Below are 16,901 nucleotides of genomic sequence, written 5' to 3'. Positions count from 1 at the left end.
CATGTGCTGGGTCTTCACTTGACTGAAGCAAGACAAAGCAACCTGCAAAACAGACAAGTCTGAAACGTGAATACTCCAAACCCCAATAAAAATCAGAAATTGGTGATTTGTATCAAAACCCGAGAACTAACTCAGCTGAAAAGGGAAAAAGCAAAGGAGCACACAGCAATCTTATCCTTGTGGGAGCAATGACTGCAGCTGCTGTAGAGACTCTTAAACTGGTGTTTGAAATGAAACAGGTATGAGGAACTATAGCTCAGGTACTGCATAAATAATTGCAGCACACTGAAAAACATCAGAATTGGATGCAGGTAAACTAAAGAGCTGACAGAACTCAGAACAACACATCCTCCTGTGCTTAACTTTTATGGGGAATAATGACTTTTGTTGGAAAGAAAAACAGCAAAAAATTAGAGCCCATACAGCACTCTGGTCAATAACATATTGAGAATGTAAAAGCTTTGTGCCTGCCACACCTATTCACTCCCCTTTAATAAAGCCTGGCAAGGTTTTGCTGGAACAGTCAAGCATTGCAACATGTGGGTCATAAATTAATAGAAAAATAATGTGCCAAAACCTCACATGCAGCAGTCCATTTGTGCTAGAGCACCAACAGTGATCTCCACCAGGCTCTAATCAGAGCACAGTGTCAGAGTCTAAGGATTGCCAGCAGGCTCCAACCTCGACTAATAATAAAGCTCTGGTACTTTGAAAACTTCTGCTGTGCTTCATAACATTGTCTTTATTTTTGTTTCTTATGAATTGCTTCTGAAATAAGCAAGGACAACCTGTGAGATACTTAATATTTTCCACACATGGATGTGTGCTGTTGTGGTAAATGTACTTCACAGGAAAGCAGTTTTAGCTCTGAACCTTGCTGATACAATTGTAAATATTGGAATAAATTAATGTTGCTGTCAAGACAAAATTGTCATGTATGGTATAATCATAACAGAAACAAATATCCTTTAATCATCATGCATGGAATACCATCACTGCTCTCATTCTGCCACAAGCTGAGCAGGCAGGGCACAGGCAAAGGCAAGAAATCTACTTTTGCAATGCCTTGAGCACACAGGGAAACCCATCTGGGAAATTCTTTGTACATTTGGTCTCAAGACTGAGTTCTGGCTGGCTTACCTTTGTCAGCTTCAGTTCTTCCATCTTCTTCCAGGAATGGGTTCTGTTTTTCTAATGCTCAAATCAACAGATCTGCAACACTGGGCAAGAAGGATTGTTGGGATGCAGGGAGATCCAGAACACTAGTTCTGCCAGTCCACCCACGCAGGGGAGATGAAAACTCCAAGACAAGATAAGGAAATTCCACTTCTCCGTGAATGCAACTCTACAGCTATCAGAGGTGGGGAAGCAGGGAAATGAGAGGACCACACATGAATAGAAAATACAGAAAACCCAATCTTGCCCTCATGGAGGAGGTTCTGTTTGCCTCTAAACCCAGGCTTTGGGCTGGGACTGGAAAGACAGCAAACAAACCAGTCTGAACAAATGTTCCCATGCAGAAACCTGGGATTTAGTGAAATGAAGGTTCTGGAAGGAAGAGCAGCAGTCACTGGACAATGTACCTTGGTGAGACAGTCAGGAGATCATTCAGGTGCACCAAAGCACAGCCAGCCCGAGATCCTTTCTACACAAAGCACAAGTTGATGACACCTTAGAGCAATCTTTGTCCCCCACCCCCAGTCCCCCATCTGGTGCTGATGCTCCCCTGCAGCTCCATCAGACGGTGTCACAAGCCAGTGCAAGCTGAGGAAGAGCTCACTGAAATATTTAAAGACAGTTCAACATCACACAAACAGTGTAGCACAGCAGTGAAGATTTCTAGAATAATTTTGCGTCTTCATCCTATGTTCGTCCAACAGGAACTGGCAACAACATTTAAGAGCAGCGTTCTGAAAATATTTCAAGAGAGGACTGCCCTAGTACCTAAAACTACACCCAAATTCTCTCTCAGCTCTCAAGTTTCAGGTGTAGAATATATCACACATGACCTGAATGGAGCTGCCACAAACACTGGTCCAGTCAGACCCAGAGCTGCTGTTCCACCTGTGTGCCAGGAGCGGAAGTTTGGCTAATGGGGTTAGTGACAGCAATTATTCTCCAAAGCTAATCCCTTTTGAAATGTTAATACAAAAATACTCATTTCAGAAAGCAGCAGTATACAGATTTGTGAAATTACAAGTCTACACAGGAAAACTCACCACATTCTGTGACACCAATGATCACGTGAGTGATCAAAAAACCCCAACCACGCAGTTTTGGTGAATTTATTCCCCAACACTTCAGCTAAGCATCCTTTCTCAGGGACTGAAGCCCACATCAACTACAGAAGCAGGAATAACGAGTCAATGAATTCACACTTTTTCTTCTGAGATTTTTACAGAACATTTTTTACAAACTTGCCAATAACACATTTGGGTATTAAATTGTTCTGACAACTATTTAAGAAAAAGCCACAGAAACTTTTGCCACAGTCACATTAAATGAAGGAATTTCAACCACGTGATCTTAAATTCAACTACCTCCAGCAAACACAGAACATGCAATTGACCCTGAAAGAAAAAAAATCATCTTGGGAGGGAAAAGAGGAAGAAGATTTGTGATTCATTGGTTCACACTGGTTCATCAGTAGATCTTCTTTTCAATAGAGTAGTTCTGACAGCAACACCAAGCAAGGGATTACACCACAGATCAAAGAAGTGAAGATGAGCCCTCAGGGCAGTAAAATAATCTTCCCTTGCTGGGTTACTGCTGAACCAGGTGAAAACATGCTCATGCTCCCTCTTTTTTATTTTTTCTGACTTGACTCCTCTTCTCCAGCTATTCAGGGCTGCCAGGTCAGTCACTGCTCAGTTTGAATCACTGTAAATCCCTCTGGAAACAAACCACCTTCCCTGAGCTGCATCACCAGCACCACCCACCCACCTCCTCCCCCTGAGCTATTCCATCACCAACAGGCACAACCTGGAGAGCTTCACTCACTCTTCTGCTCTACCCAACCTTTAAGCTAAGTCTTTTAAATCACAAATCAGAATAGAGTTCTAGAGCAATACATCTTGATTTGCAAAATGAGATCTGCAATACATTTTTTCAATTTTTTCTATATATGTTATAGTCTATACATGAGTATATCTCACTGTATCACTCCATTATCTAAAAACATCTCTTGAATATCAAATATATGTTTGTACACATCAAGATCCATTGACCGTGTTGAATCCTACAGTTTTGGGAGGCTGAGAGGATGACAGTATTTGGATAACATTGTTATAAAAATCTGGATTTCTTTTTCCTGTCTTAACTATAAGTAAGTATTTTCATTTGTCACTGACAGGAAGGTAATAAAAAACAACCCCTTCATCTAAAAGCCCTGATAATAAAGAAGACACTGAGTCCAGAAGCAGTCAGCATAAGACTATGAAAAATAACTCCTGTAAGAAGAGAGAAAATAAATTATAGGACTATTTTAGATATACTGCCTTGTGCACTGCACCGAAACCTACAAGTTTAGCCACCCCTACACAGCAGAAAGGCAAATAAATCAGAAAAGGTCTTCTGGAAATAAAAAAAAAATCATCATAGGAAAAAGAAATATTTAAATTTTAAATGAAACCCCATCTTTAACTTTCCCATTTCTAGCTAAAGGATTCTGGATCACTGCATTTTTTCCATTGCTATTGAAGTAACAGATTGCTCAATAGCAAAAAAATTGCTTATGTGTACAAAAGGAAACTGTCCATGAGTTTGTTTCCAGTTGAGAACCCTGGAGTCCAACTACAGAAGCTTCTACACCAGAGAGAAGAAGAATATGCCATGAGCAGCACATGTATTGCAAAATCATTAACTGCAGAAAGAAAACAATATAGTCATTATTCCTCCTTGGATGTATCAGCAGCACCAGAAGACAAGGACTATTTATAAGGCTGAATCATCAAACCCCAAAGTTCTCAGTCTTGGTGTGTCACTGCTGCACAGAGTTGGTGGAATTCATCCTCATTACTGACCTGTTTCTCTGTTAACACAGGTCTACCCCCAGGCAAAACCGGCTTAGTCCATGTAAAGGAGTGATCCAGACACAATTCACTCTCTACCTGAGCAACTGACAAGCCAGACCCAAAAGGGGAATGTGTCCCACGCACTGAATGCAGGCTGGCACCTCAGCCAGGTGCTCTGTCATGTACTTACTTCTCCTAAGGTGCTCATTCCTGACCAAGGGTGGTTTTGTTGTTCTGAAAGAGAGTTAATTTCCCACCTTCCAGATTTTAAGTGGTTCAAAATAAATAAAACAACACAGCCGCTCATATTTCCCAGTCTGTAAGAAAAATCTCACCTTATGTGTTTTGACTTAAATCCAACATTTAAAAGTATGTTCAAGTACTTTATTCAGGCTCACAGGGCAACTTCAAGTCTTTTTTTGGATAATTTCTAGCATATTTGTGTGCAACTGGGCAGTTCTGGAGTGACCTCAGCATTCCTAGGAGACTTTCCAGATTTATTCTTTATGTTGTGTTAGAATTGCTATTCAAAAGTCAATGTTTTTATTCTTTTTCTCCATTAAAATATCCATAAACCCATGAAAAGTTACCAAATGGCAATAACCCACCTACATTATATTGCCAAGATAGAAGCACAGTGAGATCTGCAGCAGTTCAGCAGCAGAGATTAACGTATTTTCTAGTACATCTGTGAAGAGGACCTAGTTCATCCACACCACATGGAAACAACAGCACTTAACAAGACACCAATAATGCTTTTCCAGCATTTAGTTTGCCCCCACCCTTCTTAGTTATCAGGGAATTGATTGCATTCAGTATTTTTATTCAGTAGCTCCAGTGACATCACATAATATACACTTAGAGAAGGGACAAACCACATCAGGACAGCGCAAATGTAATTGGAAGACAGAACAATAACTCAAGAGCAACTTGTTAAAGGGGAGAAACTATCTGAAATCAATTAAATTCAATAAAAACAATTGTGAAGTAGGAAACAAGGAAAAATTAAGCGGACAAACACAAAATAAGGAGCAATGGCTATAGTAACTCAGCCTCAACAACTTAGTCTTGAGCTGTAGGTCTTCTACAAGCAGCATTTTGGAACTTCACAGGAATATGAGGAGGCCTGGAGGTCATTCTGCTCTGGTGACAGGTAAACCTGAGCTGCATGATGTCTGGACTTGAGCACCCATTTTAAAAAGAAATTATGCAAAGTCAAGAGCATGAGTAAAAATTTGTATGGAATTAGTATTTGAGACTGGAGAAACAACTGAAGAATTCACTGGTTGAGTTAATTAATTAAAACCAGATAGTGTTGGTGGAGGAACAGCCAGGCTGACAATTTTCAAGTATGTTACAGGCCACTACAATGAGGACTGTAATTAACTCCTGTGACCTACCAAAGCTATAATAAAAAAAAAAAAAAAAAAAGACAGAGCTCACAAGAAGTAAAATTTAATTAGATATTAAAAATAATTGTCTCAGTTAGAAAACATTGCAATGAGGGAGTTTGGGACTCCGAGTTGTTGGAGTGGTTCCAAAGGCAGCTCTGTCAGCCCAGTGTACCTGACTCAGGAGAGGTGTTTGATGCCCTTCCCTGTTTCTCATCCTGGCTCAGCCATTCAGAATGATATTACAGCCTGGTACAAAGCACACAGACCAGTTCTGGCAGGAAGGGGAAGGTGAGGGCATTTCCACATGACAGCTCAGCCCACCTGATGCCAACTGCAAAGTCACAGAAAGGATGAACTCACCCCCTGCACACAGCAATGAGTCTCTGACCTCCGAGCAGCTTCACCCAGCTCACAGCAGGCCAGGACACACAGACAGTGACAGAACAAGAGAGGGATGCAGGAACTGTCAGTGCCTCCCAAAACCAGCCAGCCCTCACCCCCTCTCCTGTAACAAACTCCCAGGGCAGGCAGGTGTCTAAAAGCCACAGGCTGAGCAGTGAACAGCTCCCATCCATGGATCCCTACTCGACCTCACAGCTCTGGAAACCAAAATTACCTGCCCTGCTGCCACTCAGGCAAGGATGGAGAACAGGTAACAGCTGCTGCTGGAATGAGGGCTGCTAACTCTCCTCAATGTTATTTTTAGACTACATAGGTATTCTGTGCATGAGCTTTGGCATTTGTGGCTCAGTGCATCATTCTCTCCATTTAGTAATGCAAAAAAAGAGTCACAGGATAATGCAAAGAGATCGCCTGGGTCTGGTATTTCGGTTCATTACCTTTGTGTCACACATGCTACTGTGTGTCAAGGAAAATTTAAGTTTGCAGCTATCAAGAAGGTTTAAAATCAATTCTGGGGAGCTCAATGGAGTCACTGTATCCTGCTACACCTTCAATTAAAATCAATTGCGTAACATTGACACAAGACTGCACCCAGGGTTCAGCAGATGAGATACGTGTTTGGTGCTTATTTAAACAAAGAATTTCTAGCACTGACATAGAAATAACCAGCAACAAATGGAGATGAGATTCAAGAAAGGTTGCCCTTTGCAAGATTTAGGAGGAAAATGACATCTCTAAGCAGTGACTACCAAAGATGGCTTTACTACAGATCCTTCCCCAGAGCAACAGCTTGGCCTTTCCACACATCCTACTCTGACACATATTGTTGGAAGAATCTAAGGTCAAGTGACATCGTTGGAGCAAACACATCAAACAAGTTATCAAGAGCATGACCCAACACAAAGTGTATCATTTTATATTACTATTGCATAGATGAAACCTGCGAGCCAGAAATGACTCCTGAGCGAGCACAGTGTGCCAGACACACAAAGTACTCTCTATACTCTACTTCCAACATGTATATCTTTGAGCCAATTCCCAAACTGGTGATGCCAAAACAGGAGCCTTTCCATTGCCCAGACAAGTTCCTGTTCCCTGCCTTAGGGCACACTCCCTGTGATTTCATTTCCTGGGGTTGCTGTGTGCATTCAGCAGTGTGCAAGCACGGTGTTCCTGATTCTCTGGGGGGCACTGATCAGTTAAGATTGTTTTTATTCCTGTTTCTCCAGGCTTAGAGCACAGCACACAAGGCAAGTGATCTCCTTGAATGGTGTGGGCTGTGAGGTTACAGCCTGTCACTACTTTGCAGTGGCTGCATGCCCAGATTAAGACCAAGCACACAGAGAGGGCAGGAGCACTTGATGTCCTTTACATTCTCCTCCTTCTGATTTGGTGGCAATTGGCTCCTGTGTGCACACCCTCAGCTTGGAAAAATGAGTCAGCATTCCTAAAATATCTGGCAATACAAACAAACAAACCCCTTAAGGTTAATTTTTCATATGGCCTGTGTAAATAGAGGAGCTGTTTCAAGCAAGACAAGGGACTGCAAGTATCTCTTCCCTCTGAATTTAAATTAAGAAACGTGTTTCCAAAACAAAATAAAGTGAGGGCTTTTGACCAAACCACTGAAAAGTACATTGAATCTTCCAATCTTCCACTAAAATCACAGGAAACAGCTGTAGAAGTTCTTGAGTTGTCACCTGATCTGTCCCTATACCTCAATGCAGAATTAACAGTATCTGTAGTATTCCTGACAAATGTTTCTCTGAGTTGTTCTTAAATCTCTTCAATGATGAGATTCTGCCATATTCCCTAATGCCTCATGTATTCTGAAGTGTTCCTGTCTCATCTTTGTAAACAAAGTAAGTCAGAGTCTAAGAACTGCAACAACATTAATATGGAAGATACACATAAAATAAAACCTACAGATAAGCTCCCCTAGTGCTAGGGTTTCTGAGTTAGAATAAATATAATGCTGCAAACAGCAATAGCTTTACAAAAGCTCCTAAAATGAAGGAGGAGACAATTTGTCCATGATACTGGGTTATTACTGATTTTCTCTATCTGTATGAATTTATTGTCTCCCACAGCAAGCTTAAGTTTAAAGTAAATGTGAGAGACAGGAAAGGGGGAGTTAAAGGAAGGGATCTCTACTTGTGCAAGAGTAGTTTGGAACCTTTTGGTAAGTCTTCTCACAAGATGAGGACCTAGGAGCACTCTGCAAATAAAGGCCTTTTTTTTTTCCCTTTCAAAGCCACAGGAAATGTCAGTTTTGCATCTGTAATTTTGTATTTCAACATTTTTATTGACCATCTGCATTGTGAAATTGTTTTTCTCTCTCAGGTGTAAGGAAGAAACCAACGCAGCATGTTCTCAAACCCAGAAACCTACACAGCATGGAATCATCCACAGCAACCATTTCTCTGTTTGATTCTCTCAACTGAAATGAAGAAAGTTGAAAAAGACATCAAGTTCTGCAGCAGAACTTTAACCAAACTTCTCTGAATTTCTGTCCTGGCATATCAAGACCCACTGAACAAATTTTGCCTGTTGTGCTTCAACCTGATCTAATCCCCGTCAGGATCTCTGAGCATTGAGCAAACATTGGGGAATGTATGCACAAGAGAAGAAAACATCTTTCATGCATGTCACTGGGAATCACCACATAATCAAACCTATTACTAAATATCAAAGCATTAGCTGATCCCTGTAAAATATGAATATCAATTGTCTGGAGGGGAAAGACAGAATCATAGAATCTTGGAATGGTCTGGGTTGGAAGGGAGCCTGAAGATCTCCTAATTCCAGCCCCCTGCCATGAGTAGGGACACATTCCACTAGAGATGTGGAAGCATGTCACAACAAGAGCTTCAGAAACAAAAAGGCACCTATTCCAGAAAAACAGAAAGTACAACACAAAATGTCACATTTAAGTATATGCACTGCACAAAATGCCTTAGTTTACTACAGAAGCCAAGAGACTTCTCAACTGTGGTGCTCACTGTATACCCAGATATACAAAGCTCAACAAATTTAAAGTTGAATAAAGCTATGGAGGAGCTCTCAAAGCAACCAGGAGCTGCCCTGTCTCACAGACTTTATAAAGTTCAAGACATTGAACTTCCTAAGAACGAGAGCATGAAAATAATGATTATTTTCATAATTGCTGGAAGGTCAAGGAGAATAGACAGAAGACATCTAGCATCAAAAAAGTAACAGTAGCAGGCAAAGAACAGGCAATATGTTTGTGAAAACGCCTGAATGCTGAATCCAGAGCTTTATGACACCGTCCTTTAACAGTCAGTTAAGCTGTAGACCCTTCAAGTGTTTTCCTCTGGAAAAAGAAAGCCTTTATACAAAACAAAACACTTCAAAAGGTGGCACAGAATAAAATATTCTCTTTGCCCTCCCCCAAAGCAGCCAAAGTTAAAAGCTCAGCAAGCTCTTGTGTGCTCTGCACAGAGCACAAGCCTTGCAGAGAAAGCCCTGTGCAGATGGCACCCATAAAGAACAAGAGGTACTCCCACCAAACTGACAAAATAAAATTCACACCCGCAGCCGTCCTTTCCCCCCAATATCACACCATATGCTGCCTACAAGTTTTTACCCTTCTTCCAAACAGATTTCATAAATTAATAACTTAAGGAGCAGGATAAGCGCCAATGAAATGAAATGCATCCAAATATATTAATATGCACAAATTATTGTTGATGAACTGGCACAGAGCTCATCCAACAATCCACAACACACAAACCATGCCACATGCTGTTTATGCATATTCCTGCTTTCAGTATATACTGTATCTACCTTCTGGCCACACAAAGCCAAGTCTGGAAGCAGATAGGAAAGAGCAGAATGGAAGGTCAGAGTAAATATAATCCAAAAGCAATCCACAAAAGAACAAAACTGAGATGGGGATGACTGGCCTTGTTGAAAACGCCACTCTTGCTGTGCTGACACCAAGTTAATCAGGTGAAAATACAGTGGTAAATCAAGGTTTATTTCAGATTGTTGGCCAGAGAGATCTATGGATGTCTCATCCCTGGAAGCGTCCAAGGACAGGTTGGATGGGGTTTGGAGCAACCTGGGATAGTGGAAGGTCCAAAATTCCATGGCAGGAAGTGAAACTGGATGAGCTTTAAGGTCCCTTCCAACCCAACCCATTCTGTGATTCTATGATTTTTTTAAACATAAGAAAAAGAACCTTCTCATGCTAAGGACATCTCTGCCCATGACAAGACAACAGGCACTTGTCTATAACCTCTGCAGCTCCGTGGGCTAATTCTCAACTTCCTTATCTTTAACAACAAATACCTCATCTAAATAAGGTAGCTTGTTCAGAAGGCCATAATTAGATTCTGGCTAAGTACTGCTGTTGGATTTTCCTTGGTAAGAAAATCCAGATTTCCATAAAAACCCATTCAAACAGATGACCAAGTCACTGACACCAACTGCATTTTTCATTGAAAGGCTGTTGCTTTGACTGCATACTGAAGTTATAGAGTGACTTAGTGAAGAAAACACAGCACAAGAAAAAAATTAACTACCATTAAAGAAACAGGTAAGACAAATAATTGAGTCAGCAAGCATTTTACACTGGAAATCAGCATATATGTGGAAGGAAAAGAAGAACTTTTTTTGTTACTTTTATCCAGTTGGATTTAAGTGATGAAGTTTCACCTGAAGAAATGCAGCGCACAGTTTAAGAAAATCAAATTGAAATACTGTCTTTAAACTAAAAAAATAATGTGTCTGGATCAGTAACAACCATGGATCTACTTCTAAAAAGTCCAGAGCAGGAAAATCAGGTTTGTGTTAGAAGTCTGGAACATGATCCAAGCCCTGGATCAAGAACCTTTTCTTCTAAGGAACTTCCCACTGTGCAAACATATATACAGTATCTTCCTTTGCCTCCAATCTCAAAGAGCCACCTAGAGTTACAAAATTAAAGTATTTTCTATGCAAGTAATAGGAATGGCAATTTTCCAAGACAGGATAACAGAAAAATTCAACCCCAACTGCAATCTGCTGATTTCACATACAAGTAGTTTTAACTTTGTAAAGTCTGAAGGGGTTTTAGCTGATGTGAAATGAAAACATCAACAGGACAGCTCATACACTGAGTGACATCAGCTCCTGATCTTCCTGAAAGAGGGTCTAAAATTCAAACAAATATTGAGGTAACAAGATCAGAACACTCCTCATTCTTCATTGGAGCTGGCCTGGTAGCAACAGGGCATTCTGAGAATGTGCTGTTCATCAGTCAACTCTTCAGATGCTGACTGATTTTTGTCTAACAAAAGTTACAACAAAAGTTTGCTCACTCCAAGCAGGAAAATGCTGGGGGGATTTCACTGTTAACTCAGTTGTTCCTAATCTTACCCAGGAACAATTAAATCACAGATAACTCAATCAACAGCTGTGCAGATAAACCATACACAGTGACATTACTGCAGTGATGCAAGCTGCTTTCTGGCACCAGGCTTTGGAAAACCAGGTGACAAGTTCCCAAAAAGTCCATACACAAAAATGCAACTGAAGCATCTGATCTGGAATTTCTCCTCACAAAGCCTTTTGCAGAGGAAAGCTTTTATTTTATATTGATAAAGTGCTAAGTTTAGGAAGTCTAATGAGACTTTCTGAAAGTACAGCTCTACAAACCTCAGAGAGTAAATCACCACTTGGGTTTTAGAATTCTTGAAATATTCACATCCCTCCAATTTTTTTAGAATTTCCTGTGAGCTTTGAGAAGAAAGGGCTTTTTAAATTTATTTTTAGGATCAGCTTTATCAATTTTAGACCTAAGAAATGTATTACACAACTGGGTCCAATGGTCAGACATGCTAAGCTCGTGACAGTCAAACAGGAACAGAAAGCTCTCCCTATTGACATGAAGGTATCGTTTTTTGATTTTACCAATTTTAAGAAACAATTTTTCTTCAAGAAAATAATTTTTAAAATGAAGTTAATACAAATAAAGCCAAAGAGGAAACATTCACCTGAGTAGTCTTTAAATATGGTTTTCCTTTCCTTCATCACGCAGTAAATCTAAAAGAATTTAATAATCAGAGATTTCTATTCAGGATGCACTTTGTGCAGTCATAACTTAAAATATCAAAGTATTACTGCTTACAAATCAGTAATTTAATGCCACAGCTAAAAATGTGGTGCCATACCAAACCATATTTTTCATTCCACTTTTCCACTTCAGCTACCTTAAGTACCAATCCAACGAGAAAAAGCACACCAAAGTGCTGGTATATACACAAAAAACATCCAAGTACTAATGCAGCCTTCAACACATCCAAGTTAGAGAGGCAAAAATGCTTCTGGTAGCTTGTGTAGAGAACCAGAAATATTTTCCAGGTCACTGTTCCTCTTTCCTTGCAACCTTCACACGGGAGTTCTGCTGCAATATTTATTCCACTCATGCTGCTCTCTGGCCCATCAGGCTGCTCAGCACTGCAGCTGCAGAACCCACCTGCTACTCCCAGGCAGTTTTGGTTTTGCCACTTCTCCATTCCATCACTTCTGGTGAAGAGGATTTGCTCAGTCTCCTGGAAAGGTTTGTCTCCCTTCTGCCTTTTTGCAACACTGCAAATGGGAATCCCGGGTGGCTCCTGCTAATTACCCATGTGCATTGGGACTCTAATTCTTCCTATTGTTAATACACCCATCTTTAGCCACAAAGTCACTTCACATGCTAATCAGAGAGCAGCTGATCCCAAGCTAATATTTCATATACTCAGGAGAACAGATCTGCTGGGGGTATTAATGACAGCAGAGCAAGAGGAGCTTGGAAAATAGTTCCCAAAAGATATTGTATCACTTCTAGTTCAACCCCCTAACAAATAATTTGCTTGTGAATGTGGAGCTTTGTCCCTTCCCTCCCTTGCAGAGGGAGGCCACTTTACAGACAAGAGGAGACTGAAAAAATTAATTTTTTCTTTGACAGTGTTGGAATCTAATTAATTAGCTGTTAAGTCTTATCTAATTTTTCCATGTAAAAGTTTTTGTGTTTATGGGGTGCCTGAAACATCAGTTTCAACCCAAAATCAAGACAAACATTTCTACAACTATTGAATAGTCCAGGACACTACTCAGTCCTGCTGCTGAGAGCAATGTTAAATAACTTGGGAAATTTCTATGTTCCCCACAATACGCCATCCCTTCAGCCTGATCTGTGGAAAAAGCTGTGGCAACACTATGAAAAAATCAGCATGCAAGTGTCTGAAGTAGAACAAGGTCTGAGAATGTCTTGAGCTGACAGTGCTTCCACAGAGCACGTTTATGGTCTGAGTGGACGTGACATTCCTCCTGAATCTCCTGAAATACAGAAGCTCCACCAAAATGTCAACTCAGGACACCAGAACATGCAATGTCCCACATAAAATCCACACTGCAAGTATTTCTCATCATGGCTTTTTGCCTGTAAGAAAACTCAAAGTTTCCACTTCGCTAACAGTGTGTTCCAAGTCACTTTGAAGGTGCTTATGTGCAACATTGGGAACAACCCTGTACATCCCAAAAGAGGAATCAGCACAGCTCCCAAAGCCTGCAGCAGTGCCCAGTTTGAGTTCTCATTTCAGAAGCAATTTGCTCAATGGCAAAATAGAGATTCAAGTCAAGTTACCTGCACTACTTGCTAGCTGGAAAAATTATCTATGAGTTGGAAACACACGGCATTTTAAAGAAAATCAAGGAAAATGTATGGACTTCTGATAAGTTTTTTTCCTCATTTTTCTGAAGATGTGAACAAGAAGTTCCTTCTTCAATGGGTTTCAAATTGTCAATCAAGTAGAAAAATCAAAAGCTGTGAGTTTTCTACATTATTTCCTCTAGTGAACTACCAGTTCAAGTCTCCATTATAAGATATTCATCTCATGTCTGAATATTCTTCAGTTTTAATTCATGGTGCTGATAAAAGACAAAAGATCCTGCAGCTGTACAAAAGTTCAAACAGCTCAAAAAGCAGCAGACACATCCAGCTGTTTTGAAAAGCACCATGAGATTGCTACAAATCTGGGATAAAAAAGTTCCCTTCATGTTCCCAGAATGTTCAGCCATAGAGTAAACATCCACCTAAATGAGTGTCATGCACATAATACAGATGTGACTGGCAATTGCATCAAACGTATTGTACCACCTCAGTGTGTTTTAGATACAAAGAACATCAAATTTAATGTATTTTATTGTCAGGGCTCAGAATCATATGCAAAACCGCAAAACCTTCACATACAAGTTATGTACATCCTTTCAAGGCCACGCCTGCCCAGATTTCAGTGTTGTCCCATGTATTTTAGATATAACACTGATACACTTGTCTTACACAAATGCTGAAACGAGTGTTGGCATAACCACCATACCAGGTTATGACAGAGCAGTGAAATGTTTCACTCCCAAGTGATGTCCGTGGGATTTCTGGGGGTAGGATAGAAAGCCACAAACCTCCCCCTGGCCTTCCTCTTAAAACAGCTTTGAAAAGAGCATTTTATGCATAAAAGGCAGCTGGTTATGTTTTAACAGACTCTTGTGTAAACAGAAGTGCTCAACAGATGTGCAGTGCCTATCAGAGATGGTTATCAGCATCATTTTCATTTCCAGAACCAATAAAACTGGACATCATGCCTATTCTCTGAGCCATTTACCTACCTCAGAAGATAAACTGGATTCACTAATATCTGCTATGGGATTGATAAAAACCTGATGTAAAAAGAATTGAGTATTAGAAAAAGAGAGAAATGAGAAGGTCCAGCTACAGCAGCATTTCAGTCTGCAAATAGGCTCTCCACTGATCTGAAACTGCAAATAGACAAGTCAAAGTGAAGGGAGGGAAGGCAAAAAGACTCTGAAGCAGGTTTATATTTAGCACCAGGTTAGGTGGAGAGAAAAGGCTCAAGGACAATGGCACGTCTTTTCTTCCTTGAGCTAAACCCCCAATGCATTTTTGTGAAAGAAAGCAAGTCTTCTGCTTTTAACTGCAGCTCAAAACTGCATTATGGTTTCTGGGTGCTTTGATTTTTTTTCTTTTCTTTCTAAATCTCAGTACACAGGCAGCTCCAGGGCTCAGTAGGAGAACTCTTAAAAGCAGGCCTGCAGAAGTGAAGAGATCAGTCATTCCCTTGTCCCCGTGTTCCTGGAGCTCCCCCGCCCAGGCAGCCGCGGATGAGATTTCACGCAACCAGACATGGTCTTTTTAAACAGCCTGAAAGATTTAAAATCCTCCATGAGCAAGCAGAGCATTCCTTCTCATTGGAAAGAGAAACACTGAAACGTGTTTCAATTCTTCACAAAGGTCATGGTAACCTTCAAAATTCTATCAAACTTCTTCTCCCCTCTCCAGCTCTATTAACTTTAGTAATTTGTAACGTTCTTTACAAAATATACTGGAGTTTGTCAGAACACAAATCCCAATGTGAACATGATGCAAGCAATCTTTGCTTAGTTCGTTTTTCCTAGGCTGCTTGAAGTTTCCAAAGTCCAGATGTTTTTCCAACTGTCTTCCCTGTCCCACGACTGCAAAAACATAGGTCCTTTCTTTAGAATTACCATTTTATATACATTTTCAACTTACTCAGTGCTTCTCAGTCTATTTTTTCCAAATAAACATACACATACTTTGGATTAAATGACTTACTGTATTAGAAACATGACATTAGAAAGCTTTAGAAAGTATGTTCAGTATATTTTGACAAATACAAACGTGCTGAAAGCGTGACATGTTCCATGAAACAGTACAGAGCTTTAAAATTGTGGGAAAAATTCAAACAGCTTCCTACATGCAAGGTCTATGGCTATGCCTCCAACGTTTTACGATTAACAATCTTGTACCATTAACCATTATTTCCAACCTTCACCTTTAAAATGTTACTGTGCATTTAACAGCGTAGGAAAATGCCTGATAATCTTAATTAGAGCTTGTCAGGGAGCTAATTTTAACCCCCTGCTACCCCAATCTAAAAACAGCAGGGAAAAAATTGGAAGAACTATTAATTTTTATCACCTTTACCCAAATACTGTCCAGCCAGAAGCAGATGCATACATTTCAGAGAATTCTTTGCTTCAGACCACTGAACTCTTAAGCATTAAACCTTTGAGATGCATTTCAAACCTGCTATTTGACACCACTGGAGAAATAAAATCACTTCTCAGCTCATATGAAATTGAAGATATCCCATTTAGAGTGTAAAACACGAAGTAGCAATGTGCTGCTTCTGCTAAAACCAGATTTACCAATAGACTGCTTTGGTTAAGGATGCACCAACTACAGGATTTCCCTTCACATCACTGCACGGGATCTCTGATGAAGGCTGAGTTCAGATCATTCAGTGACTTCTCATTACAAACATACTGTCAAAAAAAGGACTGTGTTCTGTTACACATTTTTACACAGCTCAGTCATCAGCAGTACCTGCAGCGACAGAGCAGATCCTTCCACAGAGAGAAAAAGGTAGTGTAAAATAAAATGATTTTGTTGTTCTAAAGCTTACAAAAATCCACTACAATTACCAATGAAAAAACAACACAGAATTTTGAACATACAAATCAGTGACAATTTAACTCTGGAAAAGATTTCTGGAACTCACCTATGGTGCAGTTTGTGGTTATTTTTCTTCGCTTGGGGTTGTGTCGTAGCAATTCTAACTCTCTCTTGGTCGGCTCCCATGTTGAATACTTCTCTCCAATGCCTAAGCAGATGAAAACAAAGTTTCAGGAAGCTCTTTAGTAAAAGTATTAAAAATTTTGTTCACATCAAAACTTTCAACTTGCTGTCCATTAGGTTAGATTCAATTTATGCACAACTTCAGGGCACTGACTGCTTTTTAACCCCTTCTCAAAAAATAGGGTTTGGAAAGGTATCACCAAATTTTCCAGCAAAGAACTAACGTAAGAAAAGAAAGGTACTTCTTTACTTATAAAGAACAGATAGGCCAATAAACTTTCCATTATTGGATTATAATCCTCCTTTCAGTTAAAAAAATAAATTCCAGCACAAGAATAAACTTGCTAATACACAAAAAACATTTCTTTGTGCTCAGAGGAGGTTAAATGACAGAACCAGCATCAATGAGCTTGACAAGTTATAAAATAA

At 40.0% G+C, this 16,901-nt stretch overlaps 1 protein-coding gene across 8 annotated transcripts in view; it reads right to left on the bottom strand.

Annotated features, from left to right (window-relative positions):
- The window catches only part of USP22 (ubiquitin specific peptidase 22), a 91,909-nt gene that overhangs the window by 27,245 nt on the left and 47,763 nt on the right, over positions 1–16,901 (bottom strand). For all 8 annotated transcript variants that reach the window (XM_086854516.1, XM_086854518.1, XM_086854522.1 and 5 more), the window contains one exon: positions 16,396–16,497. In XM_086854516.1, the coding sequence (XP_086710642.1) occupies positions 16,396–16,497 (102 nt within the window). The remainder of the gene's footprint in view (positions 1–16,395; positions 16,498–16,901) is intronic.

Source organism: Cyanistes caeruleus, chromosome 17 (genome assembly GCF_971803275.1).
Source record: "Cyanistes caeruleus chromosome 17, bCyaCae1.hap1.1, whole genome shotgun sequence".
Taxonomy (NCBI): Eukaryota; Metazoa; Chordata; class Aves; order Passeriformes; family Paridae; genus Cyanistes; species Cyanistes caeruleus.
The sequence above is the reverse complement of the archived record's forward strand: the minus strand, read 5'-3'. Positions and strand labels throughout refer to the sequence as shown.